The 24,945-nt window shown below is 36.7% G+C and overlaps 1 protein-coding gene across 1 annotated transcript; it reads left to right on the top strand.

The window, feature by feature from the left end:
- On the top strand, nt 1-24,945 carry SATL1 (spermidine/spermine N1-acetyl transferase like 1). The gene is made up of 6 exons (XM_047076285.1): nt 1-397; nt 2,868-2,919; nt 8,772-8,852; nt 9,258-9,359; nt 10,176-10,216; nt 24,775-24,945. The coding sequence occupies exons 1-6, from the start codon at nt 17-19 to the stop codon at nt 24,943-24,945; spliced, it is 828 nt and encodes a 275-aa protein (XP_046932241.1). The 5' UTR covers nt 1-16.

Below are 24,945 nucleotides of genomic sequence, written 5' to 3'. Positions count from 1 at the left end.
CACAAGTCAATCAGGTATGAGGCAAACAGATCTGAGCCAATTCAGCATAAGTCAACCAGGCCCAAGCCAACCAGGCATGAAGCTACCATGCTCAAGCCAATTCAGCACAAGTCAACTAAGCCTGAGGCAATCAGGCCCAAGTCAAACAGGCATGAGGCAACCAGGCCTTAGCCAATTCAGAATGAATCAACCAGGAATGAGGCAACCAGGCTGGAGTCAATCAGGTACAAGTCAAGCAGGAACAAGCAAAGCAGGCATGAACAAACCAGGCCCAAGCCAACCAGGCATAAGCCAACCAGGAAGGAGCCAATCAGGCATGAGGCAACCAAGAATGAATTCTTTCCGAGTAAGACCTGCAGAGGCTCATGATTGCCCAGAAATCATGCACCTAATTAAAGTAAGCATCTTTCTTCTTATTCTGTGGAGTTTCATGGCATTAGTTCAGGGCTGAGGGTAAGGAAGGCATAGGTTGGGTTTGATTCCTAGTTTTGCTAATTATGACCCATGTACACAACCTTCTGGAAATTACTTAACCTCTCTAGGCTTCAATTTTTACATCTATAATCAATATTGTAGTACTCTCTGTATTAAAGATTGTTGTAATAATATAATTACACATAAATTTCTTGACTTATAGTAGGGGACTCAAAGTGGGGGGAATGAATTCATGGACATTTCAGGGACCTAATATGTTGTCTCTCTTGGGGAAATTTTAACTTTAAAAAAAGATCTTAGAGAAAAATGCTTCACTTAAATGAATGATCTATTAGTCACAGAATTTCAGGTATTAATGGGTAATATTTTAGGGTAGGGAGTCTTGTTGCTTTTAAGACCACACCTACTTGTAGAAGCTCATGATTGTGCAGAAAACAATATTCATCCAGAACAAATTTTCCATACAAAACAATATTCATTCAGAAAAAATATTCCATACAACTCAGACAGTTTTTTGACCCCTGACACACATCTGCAGCCATCCACAGACAACTTCTAGGAGTCCATGGAGCTGGGATAAAAATTTCTTATTTAAAAGTCCATTTTAATGGTTTTTATGGAAATCATCCCAGTATAGTAAAGGGGAAACACTAATAGCTATAGTTACTGTTAAGTTCTGTGGCACTCAAAAGAATCAGTTATGTGATGCACAACCTAAACAATTCCATATAAATGTGGCAGCCTAGATTTTCAATGGAGTAAATATGAGACTGGAATAAGGCACAGGTTACAGATAAGGGAAACTTTTTACAATGAAAAGGTATATACCTATATCTATATCTATATATGATATATCCTTAAATCAGGCCAAGTTTCTGTTCCCTATTTTAAAAGAATGTGTTTTAATGGCAAAAATGTTTTCTAGTGAAATACATCTGTTGAAATGATGCTAGGTCCTATTACAGATCTGTAAGAACGTGGTTATCCTTCCATGTCTTCGATTCTATTCTACTCCCCATATCATTTCTCTAACTGGCATTAATCACATGATTAGATCATTGATCAAAGTACTATGCACAATACTGGTACTATGCACAGTACTATGTACTGGAAGCACAGTTTTCCAGGCAGAAAAAAAATTAAGTTTTTTGTAGCTTAGTATCAGGCACCCAGTTGGCAATTAATAAATTTATTATTCAATGGGAGTGAATCTCTCTATCCAGAAAACTTATGTTCTTTATCTTTCCAAACATCACTAAGGAAGAAACAGATCACTGGACTCTCCCACTTCAACCTGTATCTGTGGAGTCCCTGACCACATTTGCTTTTAAATTTGCCTCATATACCTGAATATACACTAGAATTTTCTTGGGAATAATTTTAATGAGTATTCACTGTTGAAAAATAATAGAAAAGCAAAATTACTTACTATGCATCATAGACAGAAATGTAATGATTAATTACCTTTGAGCTTTATGTTGTTATCTAATAATCTGAACATGGGGAATGCCTTTTCAAGCATATAATCCAAACTATGAATTAATGTGAATGTGTAAAAAAATGATATAGTGAAAAGCTACATTGACAAAGTCTAAAGTTAAACTGAGTATAACACCTCACAGGCAAACATGATAGACTTTTCTGTAAAGTCTACTAGCTTTATTGTATATAGACTTTATGACATCTACCTTGAATATTCCTTTTGGAATTTCCACTTCCACATTTCTGGTTGTATTCAAGACTAGTTACCTGGACAACCAAAATTCATACAAGTGAGGTATCAACTTAGTTGATCTCTCTATATATGTGCTTTTATTGAATGTGCCGTTTTAGATTTTAAGTTTCTAGATGACTGCAGCTAATTCTGACTCACTTATTAATACTACATGGGACATCCTATGTTAATAAATGCTAAATAAAAAATAAATACTTACAAAAACTTCATGATTACCATCTTTTTTTTTTGAGAGAGAGAGAGAGAGAGAAAACATGGATGGGGAAGGACAGGAGAGAGAGAGAATCTTAAGCAGGCAGGCTCCACACCCAGCACAAAGCCCGATGCTGGGCTCAGTCTCACGACCATGAGATCATGACCTGAGCTGAAATCAAGAGTTGGATGCTTAACCAACTGAGCCACTCAGGTGCTCCATCATGATTATCATCTTAGGAATTTATTGGGGCGCCTGGGTGGCTCAGTCAGTTAGGCATCCAACTCTTGGTTTCAATTCAAGTCATGATCTCACAGGTTTGTGAGTTTGAGCCCCATATCAGGTTCCATTCTGACAGTGTGGAGCCTGCTTGGGATTCTGTCTCCCTCTCTCCATTGCTCCTCTGCTAGTTCTGTCTCTCAAAATAAATAAATTTAAAAAATTTTTTATATAAAGAGAATTTGTTACTAAACTATAAACTGAAAATTTCCCCTACTTTGACAGGAATTGGTTTCCTGTGAGAACATGCTGGATGCAGTGAAGTTAACAGTAACGAGTAAGATGTTATATAATGTTTTCAGAGATTAAAAAATATATGGCATAATGTATGTACACATAGTACTTGTACCTAGATATGCAGAAGCTGCTGTCCTTGTTACACAAAGATGGTGCCATTAATAGTATCTACATATGCAGGACATTTGTTTGATAGCTTTGTCAATGATCCACTATTTTTTATTTTCCCCATTTTTTAAGTATTAAGTTGATATTTAAAAGCTTTTGCATCTTTATGGCTGCAACAGTCTTCAAGTAATGTTCAAAATGTAGAATTAGAAATGTAACTGGTCAAAAAAAGTAAACTTGATGCCCAATATGTTGGTAGTAGCCTGATAGGATGAAATGGATAAACACAAAATGACAAACTATTTTCAACATATTTACTACATTTTGATAGCCAGCAACATTAAACAGATAGGCTAGTGTTTTGCAACAAATAAGAACCCTTTTGGAAGGAAATATAAACACTTAAAGATGATTAAAGCATATGCAATTATACACTTGGAATTCCAAATGAATTTGAGGACTGGTTTTACCATGTCTGTGAAAAAGGATAGGGACTGGAATTTTGGAATTTTGATAGGGATTCCATCAAATCTTTAGATTACTTTGGGTAGTACTGGCATCTTAACGTTAAGACTTATCTATGAACACAGATATTTTTTAATTTATTTAGTTCTTCTTTTCTTTCAGTAATGTTTTTGTAGTTTTCAGCACACAAATATTTCACCTTTTGGTTATATTTATTCCTAGGTATTTATTTTAGGGGCTATTGTAAAGGGAATTGCTTTCTTAGTTTACTTTTTAGTTTGTTCTTTGGTGTATAGAAACAATTTTATTTGTTGATCTTACAGCCTGAAACTTCATTGAATTCCTTTATTAGCCATAGTAGCTTTCTTTTGGATCCTCTGGGATTTTTTTTTACCAGTAGGATTTTGTCATCTGCAGAGAACATTTTACCTCTTCCTAATTTATTGTTTTTTTCTCATTTTTTAAAAAAATTTAAATTTTAGTTAACATACAGCGCAATATTGGTTTCAGGAGTAGAATCAGTGATTCATCACTTACATACAACACCCAGTGCTCATCACAGCAAGTGCCCTCCTTAGTACCCATCACCCATCTATCTCATCTCCCACCCACCTCCTTCAACCCATAGTTTGTTCTCTATCATTAAGAGTCTCTTGTGGTTTGTTTCCCTCTCCACTCTTTTCCCTTCTTTTTTTTTTTTTTCTAATTTAGATAGCTTTTATTTCTTTTTCTAATAGTTCTGGGTATAACTTCCAGTACAATGTTGAACAGCAGCAGTTAAAGTCAGTATCTTTATCTTGTTCTTAATCTTAGGGGGATGCTTTAAGCCATTCACCATTGAGCATGAAGTTAACTATTTTTTTAAATGAGTATCCTTTATTATGTTGAGGAATTTCCCTCTATTCCTAGATTTCTGAGGGATTTTGTCATGAAAGGGTATTGTATTTTGTCAAATGCCTTTTCTGCATTGAGATGTTCATGGTTTTTTCTTTTGTTATGTTAATGTTATATATTATATTAATTGATTTTCTTATGTTGAACAATCCTTTCATTCCTAGGATAAATCACACTTGGTCATGGGTCATGGTGAATGATTCTTTTACTATGGTGTTGGATTTAGTTTGCTTATACTTTGTTGAGGATCGTTGCATCTACATATATACAGTTTATTTATTTATTTTGAGAGAGAACACACAATAAGGGGAGGGGCAGAGAGGGAAAGAGAGAATCCCAAGCAGGCTCTGCACTGTCAGAGAGGAGCCCAATGCAGGGCTCAAACTCACAAACCATGAGATCATGACCTGAGCTGAAACCAAGAGTCAGACACTTAACTGGTTGAGCTACCCAGGCGTCCCATCTTTGCATATATACTAATGATGGATACTGGTCTGTATTTTTGTTCTCCTGTGATGTCTTTATCTGCCTCTGATATCAAAGTAATACTGACCTCATAGAATGAGTTAAAACATATTTCTTCCTCTTCAAACTTTTTTGAAGAGTTTGAGGATTGTGTTAATTCTCCTTTAAATGTTTGATAGAATTCACCAGTGAAACCATCTCAAAGTCCCTGACTTTTCTTTGCTGAAATTTTTAATTACTAATTCAAACTCTTGTTATAGGTCTTCTCAGATTTTTCTTTTCTTGAATAAGTTTAGGTCATTTGTAATTTTCAAGGAATTTGTTCATTTCTTCTAGGTTATCTAATTTGTTGGTATACAATTCATAGTATTTACTTATAATCTTTTTTTTTTATCTCTTTAAGGTCAGTAGTAGTGTTTTATTTCTGATTTTAATTACTTGCATCTTCTGTCTTTTTGTCAGTCCAATTGTCAATTTGTTGACATTGTCGAAGAACCAACTTTTGGTTTTATTGATTTTTCTCTATTGTATTTCTATCCTTTATGTTGTTTATATCTGTTCTAAACTTTATTATTACTTCCCTTCTGCTAGCTTTGGGCGTAGTTTTCTCCCTTTTTTCTAGTTTCTTAAGGCATACGTTTTTAGGTTATTGTTTGAGATCTTTTCTTTTTTAAATGTGGGCATTTATAGCTGTAAGTTTCTAAGCACTGCTTTCACTGCATTCCACAACTTTCATATGTTGTATTTTCATTCATTCATCTCTGTTTTCTAATTTCCCTTGTGATTTCTTCTTTGACCTATTGGTTAAGAGTGCATTAATTTCTAAATATGTGATATTTATAGTTTGCTTCTGCTGTTGATTTCTAGTTTCATTGAAAAGATACTTTGTATGATTTAAATCTTCCAAAATTTATTGTTTTGTGGCCTAACATATAGTCTATCCTAGAGAAACTTCCATGTGCACTTGAGAAAAATGTGCATTATGTTGTTGTTGGATGGAGTGTACTGTATATTTCTTTTAGGTCCATTTGATCGGTATTGTTCAAATGATCTAGTAAATTAATTTTCGTCTGTCTGGTTGTTCAGTACATTACTGAAATTGAAGTATTGAAGTGTTCTACTATTATTGTAGAGCTATCTTTTTCTATCTTCAATTCTGTCAATATTTGCCTCATGTATTTTGGAGCCCTGATTGGTACATAAATGTTTATAAATGCTGTATCTTCTTGGTGAATTGACCCTTTTGTTATTATTATATAACCTCGTTCTTTGTTTCTTGTAATAGTTTTTAACTTAGAGTCTATTGGGTCTGTTATTAGTACAACCACCTCAGCTTTCTCTTGGTTACTATTTGCATGAAATATCTTTTTCCATTATTTCACTGTCAACTTTTCTATGTGTGTTTTTAAATCTAAAATGAGTCTCCTATAGACAGCATAGAGTTAGATTATTTTTTTAATCCATTCTGCTAAACTCTGTCTTTTGATTAGACCATTTAATCCATTTACATTTAAAGTAATCACTGAGGAGTGACTTCTGCCATTTTGCTGTTTTCTATATGCCATACAGTATTTTTGTTCCTTATTTCCACCTTCTTTTGTGTTTTGTTGATTTTTGTGTTGAAATGTTTTGATTCCCTTCTCAGTTCCTTATGTGTATATTTTATAACTATTTTCTTTGTGGTTATTACTGGGACTAGATTTAACATCCTAAAATTATAACAATCTAATTTGAATTTATACTAGTCTAATTCCAATGGCATACAAAATAATAAATTTCCATTCCCCCCCTTTGTATGTTATTGATGTTAGAGATTACATCTTCACAGACTGTGGGCCCAATAACATATATTAATAACTAATTTTATGCAGTTATCCTTAAATCATATAGAAAATAAAAGTGGAGTTACAAACAAAATTAAAATAACTCTAGTCCTTTCCTTATAATTGCTCTTGCATTTACCTTTAACTAGGTGCCTTTATTTTTATTTCTTCATGTGGTTTTGAGTTACTATCTAGCTTTCTTTCATGTCAACCTAAAGGACTCCTTTTAGCATTGTATCCAGGGAAGGTCTAGTGATAATGAAATCCCTCAGGTTTGTTTGTTTGCTTTGGTGGTGATCTGGGGATGTCTCAATTTCTCCTTCATTTTTGAAGCACAGTTTTGGTGGAGACAAAATTCTCAGTTGACAGGTTCCCTCCAGCATTTTTAAAGATCAATCCCCTGCCTTCTGGTCTCCAAGGTTTCAGATGAGAAATCAGAAGATGATCCTATTGGGGTGCCTGGGTGGCTCAGTCAGTTAAGCATCTGACTTCAGCTCGGGTCATGATCTTGAGGTTTGTGAGTTCAAGCCCCGCATCAGGCTCTGTACTGACAGCGTAGAGCCTGCTTTGGATTCTTTGTCTCCCTCTCTCTCTCTGCACCTCCCCCACTCACACTCTGTGTGCGTCTCTCTCTCAAAGATAAACAAACATTAAAAAATTTAAAACAAAAAAGATGATCCCATTGATGATCCATTGTATGTGACAAGTTATTTCTTTCTTGCTGTCTTCAAGATTTTTCTCTTTGTCTTTCAGCAGTTTCATTATAATGTGTCTTGGTGTTGATTTTTTTGGATTTATACTACTTGGAGTTTATTGAGCTTCTTGGATTTGTAGATTCATTTCTTGATTCAAATTTGGGAAGTTTTCAGCCATCATTTCTTCAAATATTCTTTTTTACTCTTTTTCTCTCTTTTATCCTTCTGAGAATCTGTCTTATACTGTGTATGCTGGCCAACTTGATAGTGTTCCACAAAGCCCTTAGGCTCTGGTTTACTTTTCTTCATTATTTTTCTTTTCCTGACTTGATAATTTCAATTATCCTATATTCATATTCACTGACTTTTTTCTTCTGCTAGCAGAGGTCTGATTTTTAACCTCTACAGTGCATAACTCATTTCAATTATTATACTTATCAGCTTTAGAATTTCTTGTTCGGGGGTTCTTTTTTTCAATTTGTATTTTGTCATTGATATTCTTATTTTGTTCATACTTTTGTTTCCTGTTTTTGTGCATGTTTTTCCTTTAGCCCTTTGGGCATCTTTAAGACATTTGTTTTTGTCTTTGTCTAATAGTATATCTGGGCCTTCCTCAGGTATGTTTTCCATTGATTTACTTCATTCTTTTGAATGGGGCATACTTTCCAATTTCTTTGTATGCCTTGTGATTTTTCTTGAAAACTGGACATTTGAGTCTTCTAATATGTTAACTCTGGAAACAAATTCTCCCCCTTCCCAGGGATGGATGTTTTTTTGTTTTGTTTTGTTTTGCTTTTTAATTGTTTTGGTGTCTCTGTGTCAGAGATCAGCCTGAGTTAAATGTTTATGGTGTTCTGAATGTTTACGGTGTTCTGAGGTTTTTTTTCTGTATCTTTCCCTTGTCATGCATGGTAGCTTTCTAGATTCTCTGTATATGTGGTTGGTTTTGAATGCTAAACAAAACAGGTGTGGCTCCTTTTACATCTGGAAGCTGCTTTATTTGGTGGAGATTGGAAGAATGATGGCTAACTTCAAAGCTCTAACCTCAGCCTTCAGAATAGCAATTCATGGTAAGAACACAGAACTCCAATATTTGGAGGATAAGTTCCCTAATGCCTACCCTGGCTCTAGCAAACCACTCAGCAATTCTAGTTGCTATCCCTACAGCTGCTGCCATGAGGCAAGCAGGGCAGGGGAAGCTTGGAAGCCACCAGTGGGATGATGGCTGTATTTGACCAAAATTAACTGCAATTTACCAGCCAAGCTGCCCTCTGGAAGCTTCAAGTATTCAAATAAACTCTAGAGTTCCAAAATATTTACTTCAGGTTCTGCCAGTACAGTTGTATAGGTGAAGAGATGAATTCTTGATGCTGTCTACTCTACCATCTTCCTTTCCTCTACTATAAACTTTCTAACATATTGTATATGAATTAATATTTCAGATTTACTCGGGGATGGCTTTGGGAACAATCCCCTTTTCTATTGCCTGATTGCAGAAGTACACAACCAACAAAAACCATCAGGTAAAAGAAATCCTTCTCCAATTTAATCTGTAGTATACTTTCTCTACCCTGAAAACGAAGAACAGTTTGATAGCATATGATTACTATTAAACAGAGAAGAATATAAGTACATAAACTCAGGTGTTTTTTTTTTTAAAGAAAATGTGTGGTATATATTTATGTTTGTATATGCATAGAAAAAAATTGGAAGAATATACTCTACATTGTTAAAAGATGGCTTATCTTTTAAAGATTGTGTTATAAGGGGCTTAAGCTTACATTATACATTTTTGTATTGAAATTTTGTCCAGTAAGCTTTTATTAGTTTAATAGCTAAAGAAAACACTAAGATATTCAATTTTAGAAGAAAGAACACTGTAAGATTTAAAGCATTAACTTCGTTGTACCCTCTCTTCCCTTTTCTAGGCAAAATGACTATTGGATTTGCCATGTACTACTTTACGTATGACCCCTGGATTGGCAAGTTAGTTTACCTAGAGGACTTTTATGTCATACAAGCTTACCAAGGTCAAGCTACACTTATATATTACTTATAGTTTAAAAATTAAAATGGTATATTTTAAAGAGTAGAGATAGGGTTTCAGTACAAATATGGTGTTTAAGTTAGTTTATGTAACTCACTTCTATTTCATGAACCTGATCACTATTCTAGTTATCCCCGCATATGGTGAAAACTCAATCACAGGTTAGAAAAATACTTTCTTATTAGTTCCCATCAAGGCTTGAATAAGCCAAATTATCATAGCTACCTTTTTATCTTTAAAAAGCATGCTTTTATATTTTGGGTTGTTTTGTCTAAAAGTGAATAAGAAATATACTATATTATGATAGTGACAGGGTCTCATTTCTGCTTCACCAATCTTTAAAATAAATCCAAAATCTTTTCTATTACCTTTGGAACCTCATTAAAATTAGGAAAAAAAATTAATACATTAATGAGTTGAGTTTCAACACAAGCTATTAAGAATATATAATGGTCAGATACAGGTTTTAAATTTTACTTCTTTAAGATTAAAGTAAATAAATGTGTTAAGTGGATTTTTTCAACTCATGGTTCATTTCCTATTACCTATTTATTTATTTTTTTTTAATTTTTTTTTCAACGTTTATTTATTTTTGGGACAGAGAGAGACAGAGCATGAACGGGAGAGGGGCAGAGAGAGAGGGAGACACAGAATCGGAAACAGGCTCCAGGCTCTGAGCCATCAGCCCAGAGCCTGACGCGGGGCTCGAACTCCCGGACCGCGAGATCGTGACCTGGTTGAAGTTGGACGCTTAACCGACTGCGCCCCCCAGGCGCCCCTCCTATTACCTATTTAAAAGGTCTAGGTATTGGAGCAGAAATGCTGAAAAGGTTAAGTCAGGTACATATTACATTTAGTATTGGTATTCTATATACTATCTTTTTCTTCATTAAATATTATTTAATTGGGTATAAATTGGATAATTTTTCTCACATTCTGAACATAACCTCAAAATGTACTTACTTTTTGTTTCAACTAAACTAGATCTTCAAATCAGATACTCATATAAATTATATTTGAATTATATGTAACCAAAAATTGATTTCTATATAATCCACAACCATACTACATACCTCTGCTATAAAGCAGAAGTAAGCAAAAGGGAGATTAGAAGGCAATTCTACCCATAAAATAGGTCCATGGTATGAATATAAGAATAACATAAAAACGACTTCTAGAAGTTGGAGGAGTAGGAGCCTCCTAAGCTCACTTTGGCCCAGGAACACACCTAGATACCAGCTACTTCAGTGCAACCAACCCAGAAAATGACCCAAAGACTAGCAGAACAGACTTTCCACAGTTATTCAAAGAGAGAAGGCCACATTTAAAAGGATGAGACAGGCAGAGATAAGGTCAGGAACCAAATTCTGGGGAGACTAAACACAAGTGAGAGGGACACCATAAGCACACAGAAGGGAGCCCAGGCATGGGGGAATCTTCCCTGAAGACAAATCCCCCTAACATTTGGCTTTGAAAACCATGGGACTTAACTTCCTGAGTTTTTACAACCAGCTGGGCTTAACTCTAAGAACTTTAGCAATCAGTGGGATTAGTACTGAGAGCAAAAGGGAAATAGGAAACTGAGTCCCCAACCTTAAAGAGACAGTATAACAAACAACCTCACCAGATACAACATAGAAGCAGCAGTGTGAAAAGTGCCTGGGGTATCCCAGAAGATTTATTTACAAATCTCAGAATATGTGCTAGAGGGGCAGAGATCTTTGGGAGACTACTCAAAGAATAAAAGAGGTGCTGGGAACCATTTCTCTCCTTGTGCTCCCCCCCCCCCACCGCTTACCTCCCACCCTAGATAGCTGGAGACTTGCAGGTAATAGGGGGTAGATTGCATCTACCTTACAAATACCATTCATCCCACCCAACATTCCACTGTGGATCCACTCTGTCAAACCTGCTTCATTCAGCAGGAGTCCCAAAGCAGCTCCTGCCATGTCTTATTCAAGCAGCTCTGGCAGTGACCTGCACCAGTCCAAAATGACTCCTGCCCTGGAGAGAGGGAAAGATAACCACACACATCAGTTCGACTGTAGCCTTAAGCAGCCAAACCTTATAACTGGCGGTGCAAAGAGAGTACCAAGCTGATCAGTGCATCTGGAACACTAGAAGATGGACTGGGGTTAGGGATGTGATCTGAAAACTAGCCCTGTCCACCAACCAAAATCTCTCAGGGGTAGCACAGGGAGAGAGTCCTACAGCTTGGGGTTACTGTAGCTATAGCAGTTTGGGGGCAGGCATCTGGTCTGCCAGCCCTGCCCACTAACAAAAGCCTCTCAGGGTATAAGGCAGGGAGAACACCTTGCAGGTTGGTGCTACCACAGCCCTAAGAGACAAAATGGTGACAGGCATCTGATTTGTCTGCAGCCTCTGCCCACCAAAATAAACCTCTCAGGAGACAACACAAGGACAACACTGCAGTTTGGCATGACCTCAGCCCCAGCAAACCAGGTATAGGGAAGGCATTTGATCTGACTTCTGACAATGCCCAACTATAAGTGCACTGTAGCCACAGAATTGACCCTTAACAGCACAGGACCAAACATGGCCCATAATAGTCAAGTACAGGAGGCAAGTACAACCAACTGGAATGAAAGCAAATAAGGCTTAACCACAACAGTAGGGTACACGCAAACCACATAGAAGATATCCATGAAGCATCTGGTTCTGGTGAAGAGAGGACATTGTGCTACAGGGCACCACAGGACCTCTTCTTTGTAAGGCCACTACATTCAAGATCAGGAGTCATAACTGACTTTCCTAATAAATATAAACAGAGAGTTAGACTAAATAAGACACAGGAATATATCCAAAATGAAAGAACAAGACAAAACCACAGCAAAAGAGCTAAATGAAATGGAGGTAAGATACTTGATAATGAAACCAAATTAATGGTCATAAAGATATTGGACTTGAGAAAAGTGGAAAATCTCAGGGACACCTTCAACAAGAGATAGAAAACATAAAAAGAACCGATCAGATGACTAATTTAATAACTGAAATGAAAATTAGACTAGAGAGAATCAATAGATTAGAGGAAGCAGAACAGATCAGTGAACTGGAAGACAAGAGTAACAGAAAGTAACAAAGGTGAACAGGAAAAAGAAAAAGGAGGTAGAAAATTTATTTGAAGAAATAATAGCTGAAAACTTCCCTAAATCTGGGGAAAGAAACATACACCCAGATCCAGAAGGCACAGAGTCTCCACAAAATCAACCCAAGGAAATTCACACCAACACACATAATAAATAAAATGGCAAAAAAAAGTAGTGATAGAGAATTTGAAAAGAAGAGAAAAGAAAAGGTGCATACAAGGGAAACACCATAAAGCTATCAGCTGATTTTTCAGCAGAAATGGCAGGCCAGAAAGGAGTGGTATAATATATTCAAAATGATGAAAGGAAAAAAAAACCTGCAACCAAGAATACTCATTTCATGGCTATCCAGCAAGGTTATCATTCAGTATAGAAGTAGAGATAAAGAGCTTCCCAACCAAACAAAAATTAAAGTTCATCACCACTAAACCAGCCTTACAAGAAACATTAAAGGGAATTCTTTGAGTGGGAAGAAAACGTGATAATCAGGAGTAAGAAATTATGAGAGAAAAAATTTTCATTGAATACAAACAAATTAAAAGCCATAGATAAATCACTTATAAAACCAATATGAAGGTTAAAACACAAAAGCCGTAAGATCAAGTGTATCTAGATATATCAAAGGATTCACAAAATGAAAAGATGTAAAGTAGGACATATTATACATAAAATGTGGGGGGAGTATAAAAACTTACTTCTCTTAGAATGGGTTCAAATGTAATCAACCATTAACTTAATATAGACTGCTACACTGTATGCATGCTATATATGAGCCTAATGAAAAACCACAAATCCAAAATGTCTAATGGGGCTCCAGGGTGGCTCAGTTGGTTGAGCTTCTGACTCTTGATTTTGGCTTAGGTCATGACCCCAGGGTTGTGGGTTTGAGCCCCACATTGGGCTCTGCACTGAGTGTGGAGCCTCCTTGAGATTCTTTCTTTCTCTGTCTCTCTCTCTCCCTTCCCTCTGCCTCCTCCCCCACTTACACTCTCTTAAAAAAATGTCTAATAGATACACAAAAAATTAAGAGAAAGGAACCCAAGCATATCAATATGGAAAGCTATCAAAGACAAGGGAAGAGAACAAGAGAAAAAGATAATTGAGAAGAACTAAAAAGATACCTGTAAAACAACTAACAAATGACAATAATACCTATCAATAATTATTTTAAATGTAAATGAACAAAATGCTGCAATCAAAAGACAGAGGGTGACTGAGTGGATATAAAAGCAAGCCCCATTGATATGCTACCTACAAAAGTCTCCCTTCAGAACTAAAAGTTACATGCAGATTGCTAGTGAAGGGATGGAAAAACATTTACCATGCAAATGGAACTGAAAAGAAAGCTGGGGTACCAATACTTATATCAGACAAAATAAACTTTACACAAATACTGTATAAGGAACATTCTCCAGAACAGACCACGTTAGGCCACAAAACACGTCTCCATAAATAAAAAGATTAAAATCTATCATGCATCTTTTTCTAACCACAATTACATGAAAACTAGAAATCAAACACAAGAAAAAACTGGAAAGAACACAAATACATGGATGTTAAATAACATGCTATTAAACAATGAGTGGGTCAAACAAGAAATCAAAGAGGGGGGAAAAAAGTACATGGAGACAAATGAAAATGAAAACACAATGATCCAAAATCTTTGGGATCCAGCAAAAGCTGATTTAAGAGGAAAGATTAGAGCAATATAGGTCTACTGGAAGAACTAAAAAAAAGCTCAAGTAAAAAACCTAACCTTACACATAAAGGAGCTACAAAAAGAACAAAGCCGAAAGCCAGTAGAAGGAAGGGAATAATGAAGATTACAGCAGAAATCAATGAAATAGAAACTAAAAAAAGAAAAGCAATAGAACAGATAAATGAAACCAGGGGCTAGTTCTTTGAAAAGATCAACAAAATTGATAAACCTTTAGACAGACTCATTAAAAAAAGAAGAGAGAAGACTCACAAAATTAGAAATGAAGGAGAAATAACAACCAATACCTCAGAAATACTAAGAATAAGAGAATATTATGAAAAATTGTATGCAACAAATTAGACAACCTATAACAAATGCATAAATTTCTAGAAATATATGACCTTCCAAAACTGAATCAGGAAGAAACAGAAAATTTGAATAGACTGATTACTAGCAATGAAGTTGAATCAGCAATCAAAAACTCCAAACAAATGAAAGTCTAGGATCAGATGGCATCACAGATGAATTCTATTAGACATTTAAAGAGGAGTTAATACCTTTTATTCTTCAGTTAATCCAAAAAATGAAAAAGAAGGAAAGTTTCCAAACTCATTTTCCAGTATTACCCTGAAACCAAAGCCACATACACTACAAAACAAGAATACTAAAGGCCAATATCTCTGATAGACATGGATGCAAAAATTATCACGTAATATTAGCAAACCAAATGCAACCATTCATTTTAAGACAATTATTCCCTATGATCAGGTGGGATTTATTCCATGGATGTAAGGGTGAGTCAATATTCACAACTCAATATGATACATCACATTAACAAGCAAAAGGATAAAACTATATGATCATCTCAGTAGACGTAGCAAAAACATTTGACAAAGTACATCATTCATTCATGAGAAAAACTCTCCACAAAGGAGGTCTAGAGGAAATATACCTCAACACAATTAAGGCCATATATGGAAAACCCACAGTTAACAGCATCCTCAATGGTGAAAAACTGAGAGCTTTTCCTCTAAGATCATAAACAAGACAAGGATGTCTACTCTTACTATTGTTATTCAACAGAGAACTAAAGTCCTAGCCACAGAAACCAGACAAGAAAAAGAAAAGGCATCCAACTTGGTAAGGAAAAAGTAAAACTTTCAGTATCAGCAGATGACATAATATATAGAGAAAACCCTAAACATTTCAACCAAAAACTAGTAGAACTGATAAATGAATTCAGTAAAGTCATGGAATACAAAATTAATATACCAAAATCTGTTGCATTTCTATAATACTTATAAAGAAATATCAGAAAAATAAATAAAACAAGTCCACTGACCATTGGACAAAAAAGAGTAAAATGCCTAGGAATAAACTTAACCAAGGAGGTGAGCAATCTACTCCAAAAACTACAAACCACTGATGCAAGAAATTGAAGATGACACAAACAAACGAAAAGGGATTCCATGCTCATGAGGTGGAAGAACCAGTATTGTTGAAATGTCCATACTACCCAAAGCAGTCTACAAATTGAATGCAGTCTTTATCAAAATACCAATTTGTTTTCACAGAATTAGAAAAAAACAATCTTAAAATATCTATGGAACCACAGAAGACCCTGAATGCCCGAAAGCAATCTCAAAAATGAACAAAACTGGAGACATCACAATCCCAGGTTTAAAGATATACTACAGAATAATCAAAACAGCATTTTACTGACACAAAAATAGACACATATATCAATGGAACTAAACAGAGTTCAGAAATAAATCCATGCTTTTAATGCCAATTAATCTATGATAAAGGAGGCAAGAATATCCAATGAGAAAAAGACAGTCTCTTCAACAAATGGTGTTGGAAAAATGCACAGCTACATGAAAATAATGAAACTTGACCATTTTCTTACATCATACACAAAAATAAACTCGAAATGGATTAAATATCTAAGTGTAAGACCTCAAACCATAAAATTCCTAGAAGAAAACATAGGCAGTAATTTATTTAACATCAACCATAAAAATATTTTTTAGATGTCTTGTCTAGCAAAGGAAACAAAAGTAAAATTATGCTATTGGGACTATAGCAAAATAAAAACCTTTTAGACAGGAAAGGAAACCATCAGCAAAACAAAAAGTGTATCTACTGAATAGGAGAAGATATTTGCAAATGTCATATCTAATATCAGGATAACATCTAAAATAATGTAAACAACTTATACAACTTAACACCAAAACAAATAATCTAATTAAAAAGTGGACAGGGGACCTGAATAGATATTTTCCCAAAGAAAACATACAGATGGCCAACAGACAAAAGAAGAGATGCTCAACATCACTATCAGGGAAATGCAAATTAAAACCACAATGACATATCACTTTATACCTGTCAGAATGTCTAATATCAAACATACGAGGTGAGGATGTAAAAAACAAAAAAGGAACTCTCATTTACTGTTGTTGAGAACAGAGGTGGTACAGCCACTGTGGAAAACATTATGGAGGTTCCTCAAAAAATTTAAAAAAGAAGATGGTGGCATAGGAGGATACTGGGCTCACCTTGTACTGCTGATCACTTAGATTCCACCCATATTTGCCTAAATAACCCAGGAAACCACCTGAAGACTAGCAGAACAGACTCTCCAGAGCCAAGCATAGACAAGAGGCCCACTGAACAGGGTAGGAAGGGTGGAGAGGCAATGTGTGCTATATGGACGGGCGGGAGGGAGTCGGGCAGCGGAGGGGCAGCCCAACAGGCAAGGCAAAGCCCCTGAAGTCTGGCTTGCAAAAGCGGAGGGGCCGGACTCCGTGAGTTCTGACAGCCAACGGGACTTAATATCTGGAATGTTAAAGGTCAACAGCTCTGCACTCGGAGCGGGGAGGGTGAGAGGACGCAGGGAGGGGAGAGTTGTTGAGCCCCGGAAGAGAGAGCTCAGCTCTGAGGGGGAGCAAAGGTGGTGTGAAGCATGATCTCCCTCTCCCATCCTCCAGCCGAAATTCCAAAGGGAACCAGTTCCACTCACCGAACTTGCTTGCACCCTGCAAACGCCCAATGCTGTGCTTCTATGGATCCATCTCTCCCGGTGCTGCAGGGCCCCTCCAACGGCAAATCAAGCTAAGCCTGCCCCTCCCGCCCCTGTGCACCCCTGCTAATATGCCAGATCCCATTGAAGCAGCACAAGCCTGGCAGGGTGCAAGTAGCCCATATAGGGGCCACACAACTCCACAGTGAGTCCTGCCCCTGGGAGAGGGCAAGATATGGTACACAGCAGTCTGATTGTGGCCCCAGCGGTGGGCTGGGGGCAGACATCCAACCTGACTGCGCCCCGCCCACGAAGGAAAGTTATTCCACACAGCACAGTGGAAGTGCCCTGCAGTTTGGAGCCACCACAGGAACTACCCGAGTGACGAAATGGAAGAATTTTCCTCAAAAGAAACTCCAGGAAGTAGCGACAGCTAAAAAATTGAATAGGAAAAAAAAAAGGTTAGAGAGGGAGAGATCCAAAGCATAAGAGATTCTTAAAAACTGAGAACAGGGGCGCCTGGGTGGCGCAGTCGGTTAAGCGTCCGACTTCAGCCAGGTCACGATCTCGCGGTCCGTGAGTTCGAGCCCCGCGTCGGGCTCTGGGCTGATGGCTCGGAGCCTGGAGCCTGTTTCCGATTCTGTGTCTCCCTCTCTCTCTGCCCCTCCCCCGTTCATGCTCTGTCTCTCTCTGTCCCAAAAATAAATAAACGTTGAAAAAAAATTTAAAAAAAAAAAAAAAACTGAGAACAAACTGAGGGTACATAGGGGGTGGGAGGGAGGGGAGGGTGGGTGATAGGTATTGAGGAGGGCACCTTTAGGGATGAGCACTGGGTGTTGTATGGAAACCAATTTGACAATAAATTTCATATTAAAAAATACAATACAATACAATAAAATAAAGACCATCTACTCAATGTGAAAAAAAAAAGAACGATTTAAGCAATATAACAGAACAAGAATTTAGAATAATAGTCATAAAATTAATCGCTGGGCTTGAAAAAAAGCATAGAGGAGAGCAGAGAATCTATTGCTACAGAGACCAAGGGACTAAGAAATAGTCATGAGGAACTAAAAAATGCTATAAATGAGGTGCAAAATAAAATGGAGACAGCCATAGAACACATTGAAGAGACAGAGGAGAGAATAGGTTGAAGTAGAAGATAAATTTATGGAAAAAGAGGAAGCTGAGAAAAGGAGACATAAAAAAAAATCCAGGCGTATGAGGGGAGAATTAGAGAGCTAAGTAATGCAATCAAATGGAACAATATCCATATCATAGGAATTCAAAACACAAAGAGAGAGAGAAAGGGGCTGAAGGTGTACTTGAACAAATCATAGCTGAGAACTTCCCTGACCTGGGGAAGGAAAAAGGCATTGAAATCCAAGAGGCACAGAGAACTCCCTTCAAACGTAACTTGAATCGATCTGCATGACATATCATAGTGAAACTGGCAAAATACAAGGATAAAGAGAAAATTATGAAAGCAGCTAGGGATAAACAGGCTCTAACTTACAAAGGTAGACATATAAGAATGGTAGCAGACGTATCCACTGAAACTTGGCAGGCCAGAAAGGAATGGCACGAAATCTTCAGTGTGATGAATAGGGAAAATATGCAGCCAAGAATCCTTTATCTGGCAAGTCTGTCATTCAGAATAGAAGAGATAAAGGTTTTCCCAAACAAACAAAAACTGAAACAATTAATCACCATTAAACCAGCCCTACAAGAGATCCTAAGGGGCATTCTGTGAGTGAAATGTTGCAAGGACCACAAAGTACCAGAGACATCACTACAACCATGAAAGCTACAGACATCAGAATGACTCTAAACCCATATCTTTCAATAAAAACACAATGTAAATGGACTAAATTCTCCAACCAAAAGACATAGGGTATCAGAATGGATAAAAACAAACAAACAAACAAAACAAGACCCATCTATTTGCTGTCTACAAGAGACTCATTTTAGACCTGAGGACACCTTCAGATTTAAAGTGAGGGGATGGAGAACTATCTGTCATGCTACTGGAAGTCAAAAGAAAGCTGGAGTAGCCATACTTATATCAGACAAACTAGACTTTAATTTAAAGGCTGTAACAATGGGGCGCTGGGTGGCTCACTCGGTTAAGCGGCCGACTTCGGCTCAGGTCATGATCTCGCAGTCCATGAGTTCAAGCCCTGCGTCAGGCTCTGTGCTGACAGCTCAGAGCCCAGAGCCTGTTTCAGATTCTGTGTCTCCCTCTCTCTGACCCTCCCCCGTTCATGACCTGTCTCTCTCTGTCTCAAAAATAAATAAACGTTAAAAAAAAAAATAAAGGCTGTAACAAGAGATGAAGAAGAACATTAAATAATAATTACAGGTCTATCCATCAGGAAGAAATAACAATTATAAATGTCTATGCACCGAATACGGGAGCCCCCAAATATATAAAACAATTAATCACAAACATAAGCAATCTTATTGATAAGAATGTGGTAATTGCAGGGGACTTTAATACCCCACTTACAACAATGGATACATCACCTAGACACAGGGTCAATAAAAAAAAGAAGGGCCCTGAATGATACATTGGATCAGATGGACTTGACAGATATATTTAGAACTCTGCATCCCAAAGCAACAGTATATACGTTCTTCTCAAGTGCACATGGAACATTCTCCAAGATAAATTACATACCGGCTCACAAAACAGCCCTTCATAAGTATACAAGAATTGAGATCCATGCACACTTTCAGACCAAAATAATATGAAACTTAAATCAACCACAGGAAGAAGTCTGGAAAACCTCCAAAAGCATGGAGGTTAAAGAACACCCTACTGAAGAATGAATCAGTCAACCAGGCAATTAGAGACGAAATTGAAAAATATATGGAAACAAATGAAAATGAAAATACAACAATCCAAATGCTTTGGGATGCAGCGAAGGCAGTCCTGAGAGGAAAATACATTGCAATCCAGGCCTATCTCAAGAAACAAAAATCCCAAATACAAAATCTAACAGCACACCTAAAGGAAAGTGATGCAGAACAGCAAAGACACCCCAAACCCAACAGAAGAAGAGAAATAATAAAGAACAGAGCAGAAACAAACAATATAGAATCTAAAAAAAAAAAAAAAAAATTACGCGGATCAATGAAGCCAAGAGTTGTTTTTTTAAAAAAAGTAAACAAAATTGATAAACCTCTAGACAAGCTTCTCAAAAAGAAAAGGAAGATGACACAAATAGATAAAATCATGAATGAAAATGGAATTACAACCAATCCCTCAGAAATACAGCAATTATCAGGGAATACTATGAAAAATTATATGCCAACAAACTGGACAACCTGGAAGAAATGGACACATTCCTAAACACCCACACACTTCCAAGACTCAATCAAGAGGAAATAGAAAGCTTGAACAGACCCATAACCAGCAAAGAAATTGAATCGGTTATCAAAAATCTCCCAACAAATAAGAGTCCAGGACCAGATAGCTTCCCTGGGGAATTCTACCAGACATTTAAAGCAGAGATAATACATATCTTTCTCAAGCTGTTCCAAAAAATAGAAAGGGAAGGAAAACTTCCAGACTCATTCTATGAAGCCAGCATTACTTTGATTCCTAAATCAGACAGAGACCCAGCAAAAAAAGAGAACTACAGTCCAATATCCCTGATGAATATGGATGCAAAAATTCTCAATAAGATACTAACAAATTGAATTCAACAGCATATAAAAAGAATTATTCACCTTGAACAAGTGGGATTCATTCCTGGGCCGCAGGGTTTGTTCACCATTTGCAAATCAATCAATGTGATACATCACATTAATAAAGGAAAAGATAAGAATCATATGACCCTGTCAATTGATGCAGAAAACGCATTTGACAAAATTCAACTCCTTTCTTGATGAAAATCCTCAAGAAAGTCGGTATAGAAGGAACATAAACATCATAAAATCCATTTATGAAAAGCCCACAACTAATATCATCCTCAATGGGTTAAAACTGAGAGCTTTCCCCCTGAGATCAGGAACACGACAGGGATGTCCACTCTCACCGCTGTTGTTTAACACAGAGTTGGAAGTTCTGGCATCAGAAATCAGAAAACAAAAGGAAACCAAAGGCATCAAAATTGGCAAAGATGAAGTCAAGCTTTCACTTTTTGCTGATGACATGATACTATACATGGAAAACCCGATAAACTCCACCAAAAGTCTGCTAGAACTGATACATGAATTCAACAAAGTTGCAGGATACAAAATTAATGTACACATATCATTTGTATTCTTATACACTAGTAATGAAGCAACAGACAAATAAAGAAACTTATCCCATTCAAAACTGCACCAGGAATCATAAAATACCTATGAATAAACCTAACCAAAGATGTAAAAGTTCTGTATGCTGAAAACTATAGAAAGGTTATGAAGGAAACTGAAGAAGATACAAAGAAATGGAAAAACATTCCATGCTCATGGATTGGAGGAATAAATATTGTTAAAATGATAATACTACCCAAAGCTATCTACACATTCAATACAATCCCAATCACAATTGCACCAGCATTCTTCTCGAAGCTAGAACAAGCAATCCTAAAATTTGTATGGAACCAAAAAGACCCCAAATACACAAATATTGAAAAAGAAGACCAAAGTGGGAGGCATCACAATCCCAGACTTTAGCCTGTACTACAAGGCTATAATCATCAAGACAGCATGGTATTGGCACAAAAACAGACACATAGACCAATGGAATAGAATAGAGACTCCAGAATTGGACCCACAAAAGTATGGCCAACTAATCTTTGACAAAGTAGGAAAGCATACCCAATGGAAAAAAGACAGTCTCTTTAACAAATGGTGCCGGGAGAACTGGACAGCAACATGCAGAAGAATGAAACTAGACTACTTTCTTACACCATTCACAAAAATAAACTCAAAATGGATGACGCACCTGAATGTGAGACAGGAAACCATCACAATCCTAGAGGAGAAAGCAGGAAAAGACCTCTCTGACCTCAGCCGCAGCAATTTCTTACTTGACACATCCCCAAAGGCAAGGGAATTAAAAGCAAAAATGAACTATTGGGACTTCATGAAGATAAAAAGCTTCTGCACTGCAAAGGAAACAATCAATAAAACTAAAAGGCAACCAACGGGATGGGAAAAGATATTTGCAAATGACATATCAGACAAAGGGCTAGTATCCAAAATCTATAAAGAGCTCACCAAACTCCACACCCGAAAAACAAATAATCCAGTGAAGAAAAGGTGAGAAGACACGAATAGACACTTCTCTAAAGGAGACTTCCAGATGGGCAACAGGCACATGAAAAGATGCTGAACATCTCCCCTCATCAGAGAAATACAAATCAAAACCACACTCAGATACCACCTCACGCCAGTCAGAGTGGCTAAAATGAACAAATCAGGAGACTATCCCTGCTGGAGAGGATGTGGAGAAAGGGCAACACTCTTGCACTGCTGGTGGGAATGCAAACTTGTGCAGCCGCTCTGGAAAACAGTGTGGAGGTCCCTTAAAAAAATTAAAAATAGACCTACCCTATGACACAGCAATAGCACTGCTAGGAACTTGCCCAAGGGATACAGGAGTGCTGATGCATAGGGGCACTTGTACCCCAATGTTTATAGCAGCACTTTCAATAGCCAAATTATGGAAAGAGCTTAATGTCCATCAACTGATGAATGGATAAAGAAGTTGTGGTTTATATAGACAATGGAATACTATGTGGCAATGAGAAAGAATGAAATAGGGCATTTTGCAGCAACATGGATGGAACTGGAGAGTGTTCTGCTAAGTGAAATAAGTCATACAGAGAAAGACAGATACCATATGTTTTCACTCTTATGTGGAACCTGAGATCCAGAAGACCATGTGAGAGGGGAAGGGGAAAAAAAAAAGAGGTTAGAGAGGGAGGGAGCCAAAACATAAGAGACTCTTAAAAACAGAACAACCTGAGGGTTGATGGGGGGTGGGAAGGAGGGGAGGGTGAGTGATGGGTATTGAGGAGGGCACCTGTTAGGATGAGCACTGTGTGTTGTATGGAAACCAATTTGACAATAAATTTCATATTTAAAAAAAAATAAAATAAAAAAATAAAAATATGATTATTAAAGTAAAATAAATCTCATATTAGAAAAATAAAATAAAAAATCGAATGAACTCTACACAAAAAATTTAAAAAAGAAATTACCATATGATACCATAATTCCTCTACTGAGTATTTATCCAAGGAAAATGAAAATATTGATTCAAAAAGATATATGCACCCCTATGTCTACTGTAGCATTATTTACAGTAGCCAACCTGTGGAAGCAACCTATATGTCCAACAACATATGAATGGATAAGAAAGTGTGGTATGTATATACACATACATATACATAAACACACAATGAAATATTACTGAGCCACAAAGGATGATTTGCAACATGAATGTACCTAGAGGATATAACTGAGTGAAATAAGTCAGAGAAAGAGAAATACTTTATAACTTCACTCATATGTGTAATTTAAGAAACAAAACTAATGAATAAAGAAAAAAGTCAAACAAAACAACACTCTTAAATACAGAGAACAAACTGGTGGTTGTCAGAGGGGAGGTGGGTGGGAAGGATGTGTGAAATAAAAGAGGATTTTTTTTTTTATATATATGAAGTTTATTGACAAATTGGTTTCCATACAACACCCAGTGCTCATCCCAAAAGGTGCCCTCCTCAATACCCATTACCCACCCGCCCCTCCCTCCCACCCCCCATCAACCCTCAGTTTGTTCTCAGTTTTTAACAGTCTCTTATGCTTTGGCTCTCTCCCACTCTAACGTCCTTTTTTTTTTTTTTCCTTCCCCTCCCCCATGGGTTCCTGTTAAGTTTCTCAGGATCCACATAAGAGTGAAACCATATGGTATCTGTCTTTCTCTGTATGGCTTATTTCACTTAGCATCACACTCTCCAGTTCCATCCACGTTGCTACAAAACTCTCAACAATAGCCAAATTATGGAAAGAGCCTAAATGTCCATCAACTGATGAATGGATAAAGAAATTGTGGTTTATATACACAATGGAATACTACGTGGCAATGAGAAAAAATGAAATATGGCCTTTTGTAAAAGAGGATTTAAGAGTACACTTGATGAGCACTGAGAAACAGAATTTTTGACTCATTATATGGTACACCTGAAACTAATATAATATTGTATGTTAATTACACTTTAATAAAAAAAAAAGCATAGTATAAAAACAAGGTCCTTTTGTTCTTTGGAAATGCATATGAAACTTTTAGAAACTTTTTTTATAGAATAAATAAAAAAAACTGAATAGGATTTATAGAAAAAACAATGAGTAGACTTTGCAAATTACTTCTGGACTTTTTAAAACTCAACAGGGCTTTTTTATTCTTATAGCTTTAGAGAATTTCAAGGGTAACTATTGTATTATTATTTGGAAGTATTATACAGACACAGTAACTTGCAAATTGACCTTAAATAAATGTGTTAATGAAGATTATGCTTTCAAGTAAAAATAATCTCTATTTGTTTTTAAACCTCTATTTGTTTTTAAACAGATAGCCATCAGAAGCCAATGTAACTGCATGCACTTTCTTGTTGTCATTTGGAACCAGGCTTCTATTGACTACTACACTCATCGAGGGGCTTTAGATCTTTCCTCTGAGGAGGGGTGGCATCTGTTCAGGTTTAACAGACAAGAACTCATGGATATTGCAAAAGAAGAGTGA

The sequence above is a fragment of the Lynx rufus genome, unplaced genomic scaffold, assembly GCF_022079265.1.
Source record: "Lynx rufus isolate CCGP_SWC_20201006 ecotype Redwood Valley unplaced genomic scaffold, mLynRuf1.p SCAF_14, whole genome shotgun sequence".
In the NCBI taxonomy this organism is placed as follows: Eukaryota; Metazoa; Chordata; class Mammalia; order Carnivora; family Felidae; genus Lynx; species Lynx rufus.
This window is presented reverse-complemented; position numbering and strand designations above follow the sequence as displayed.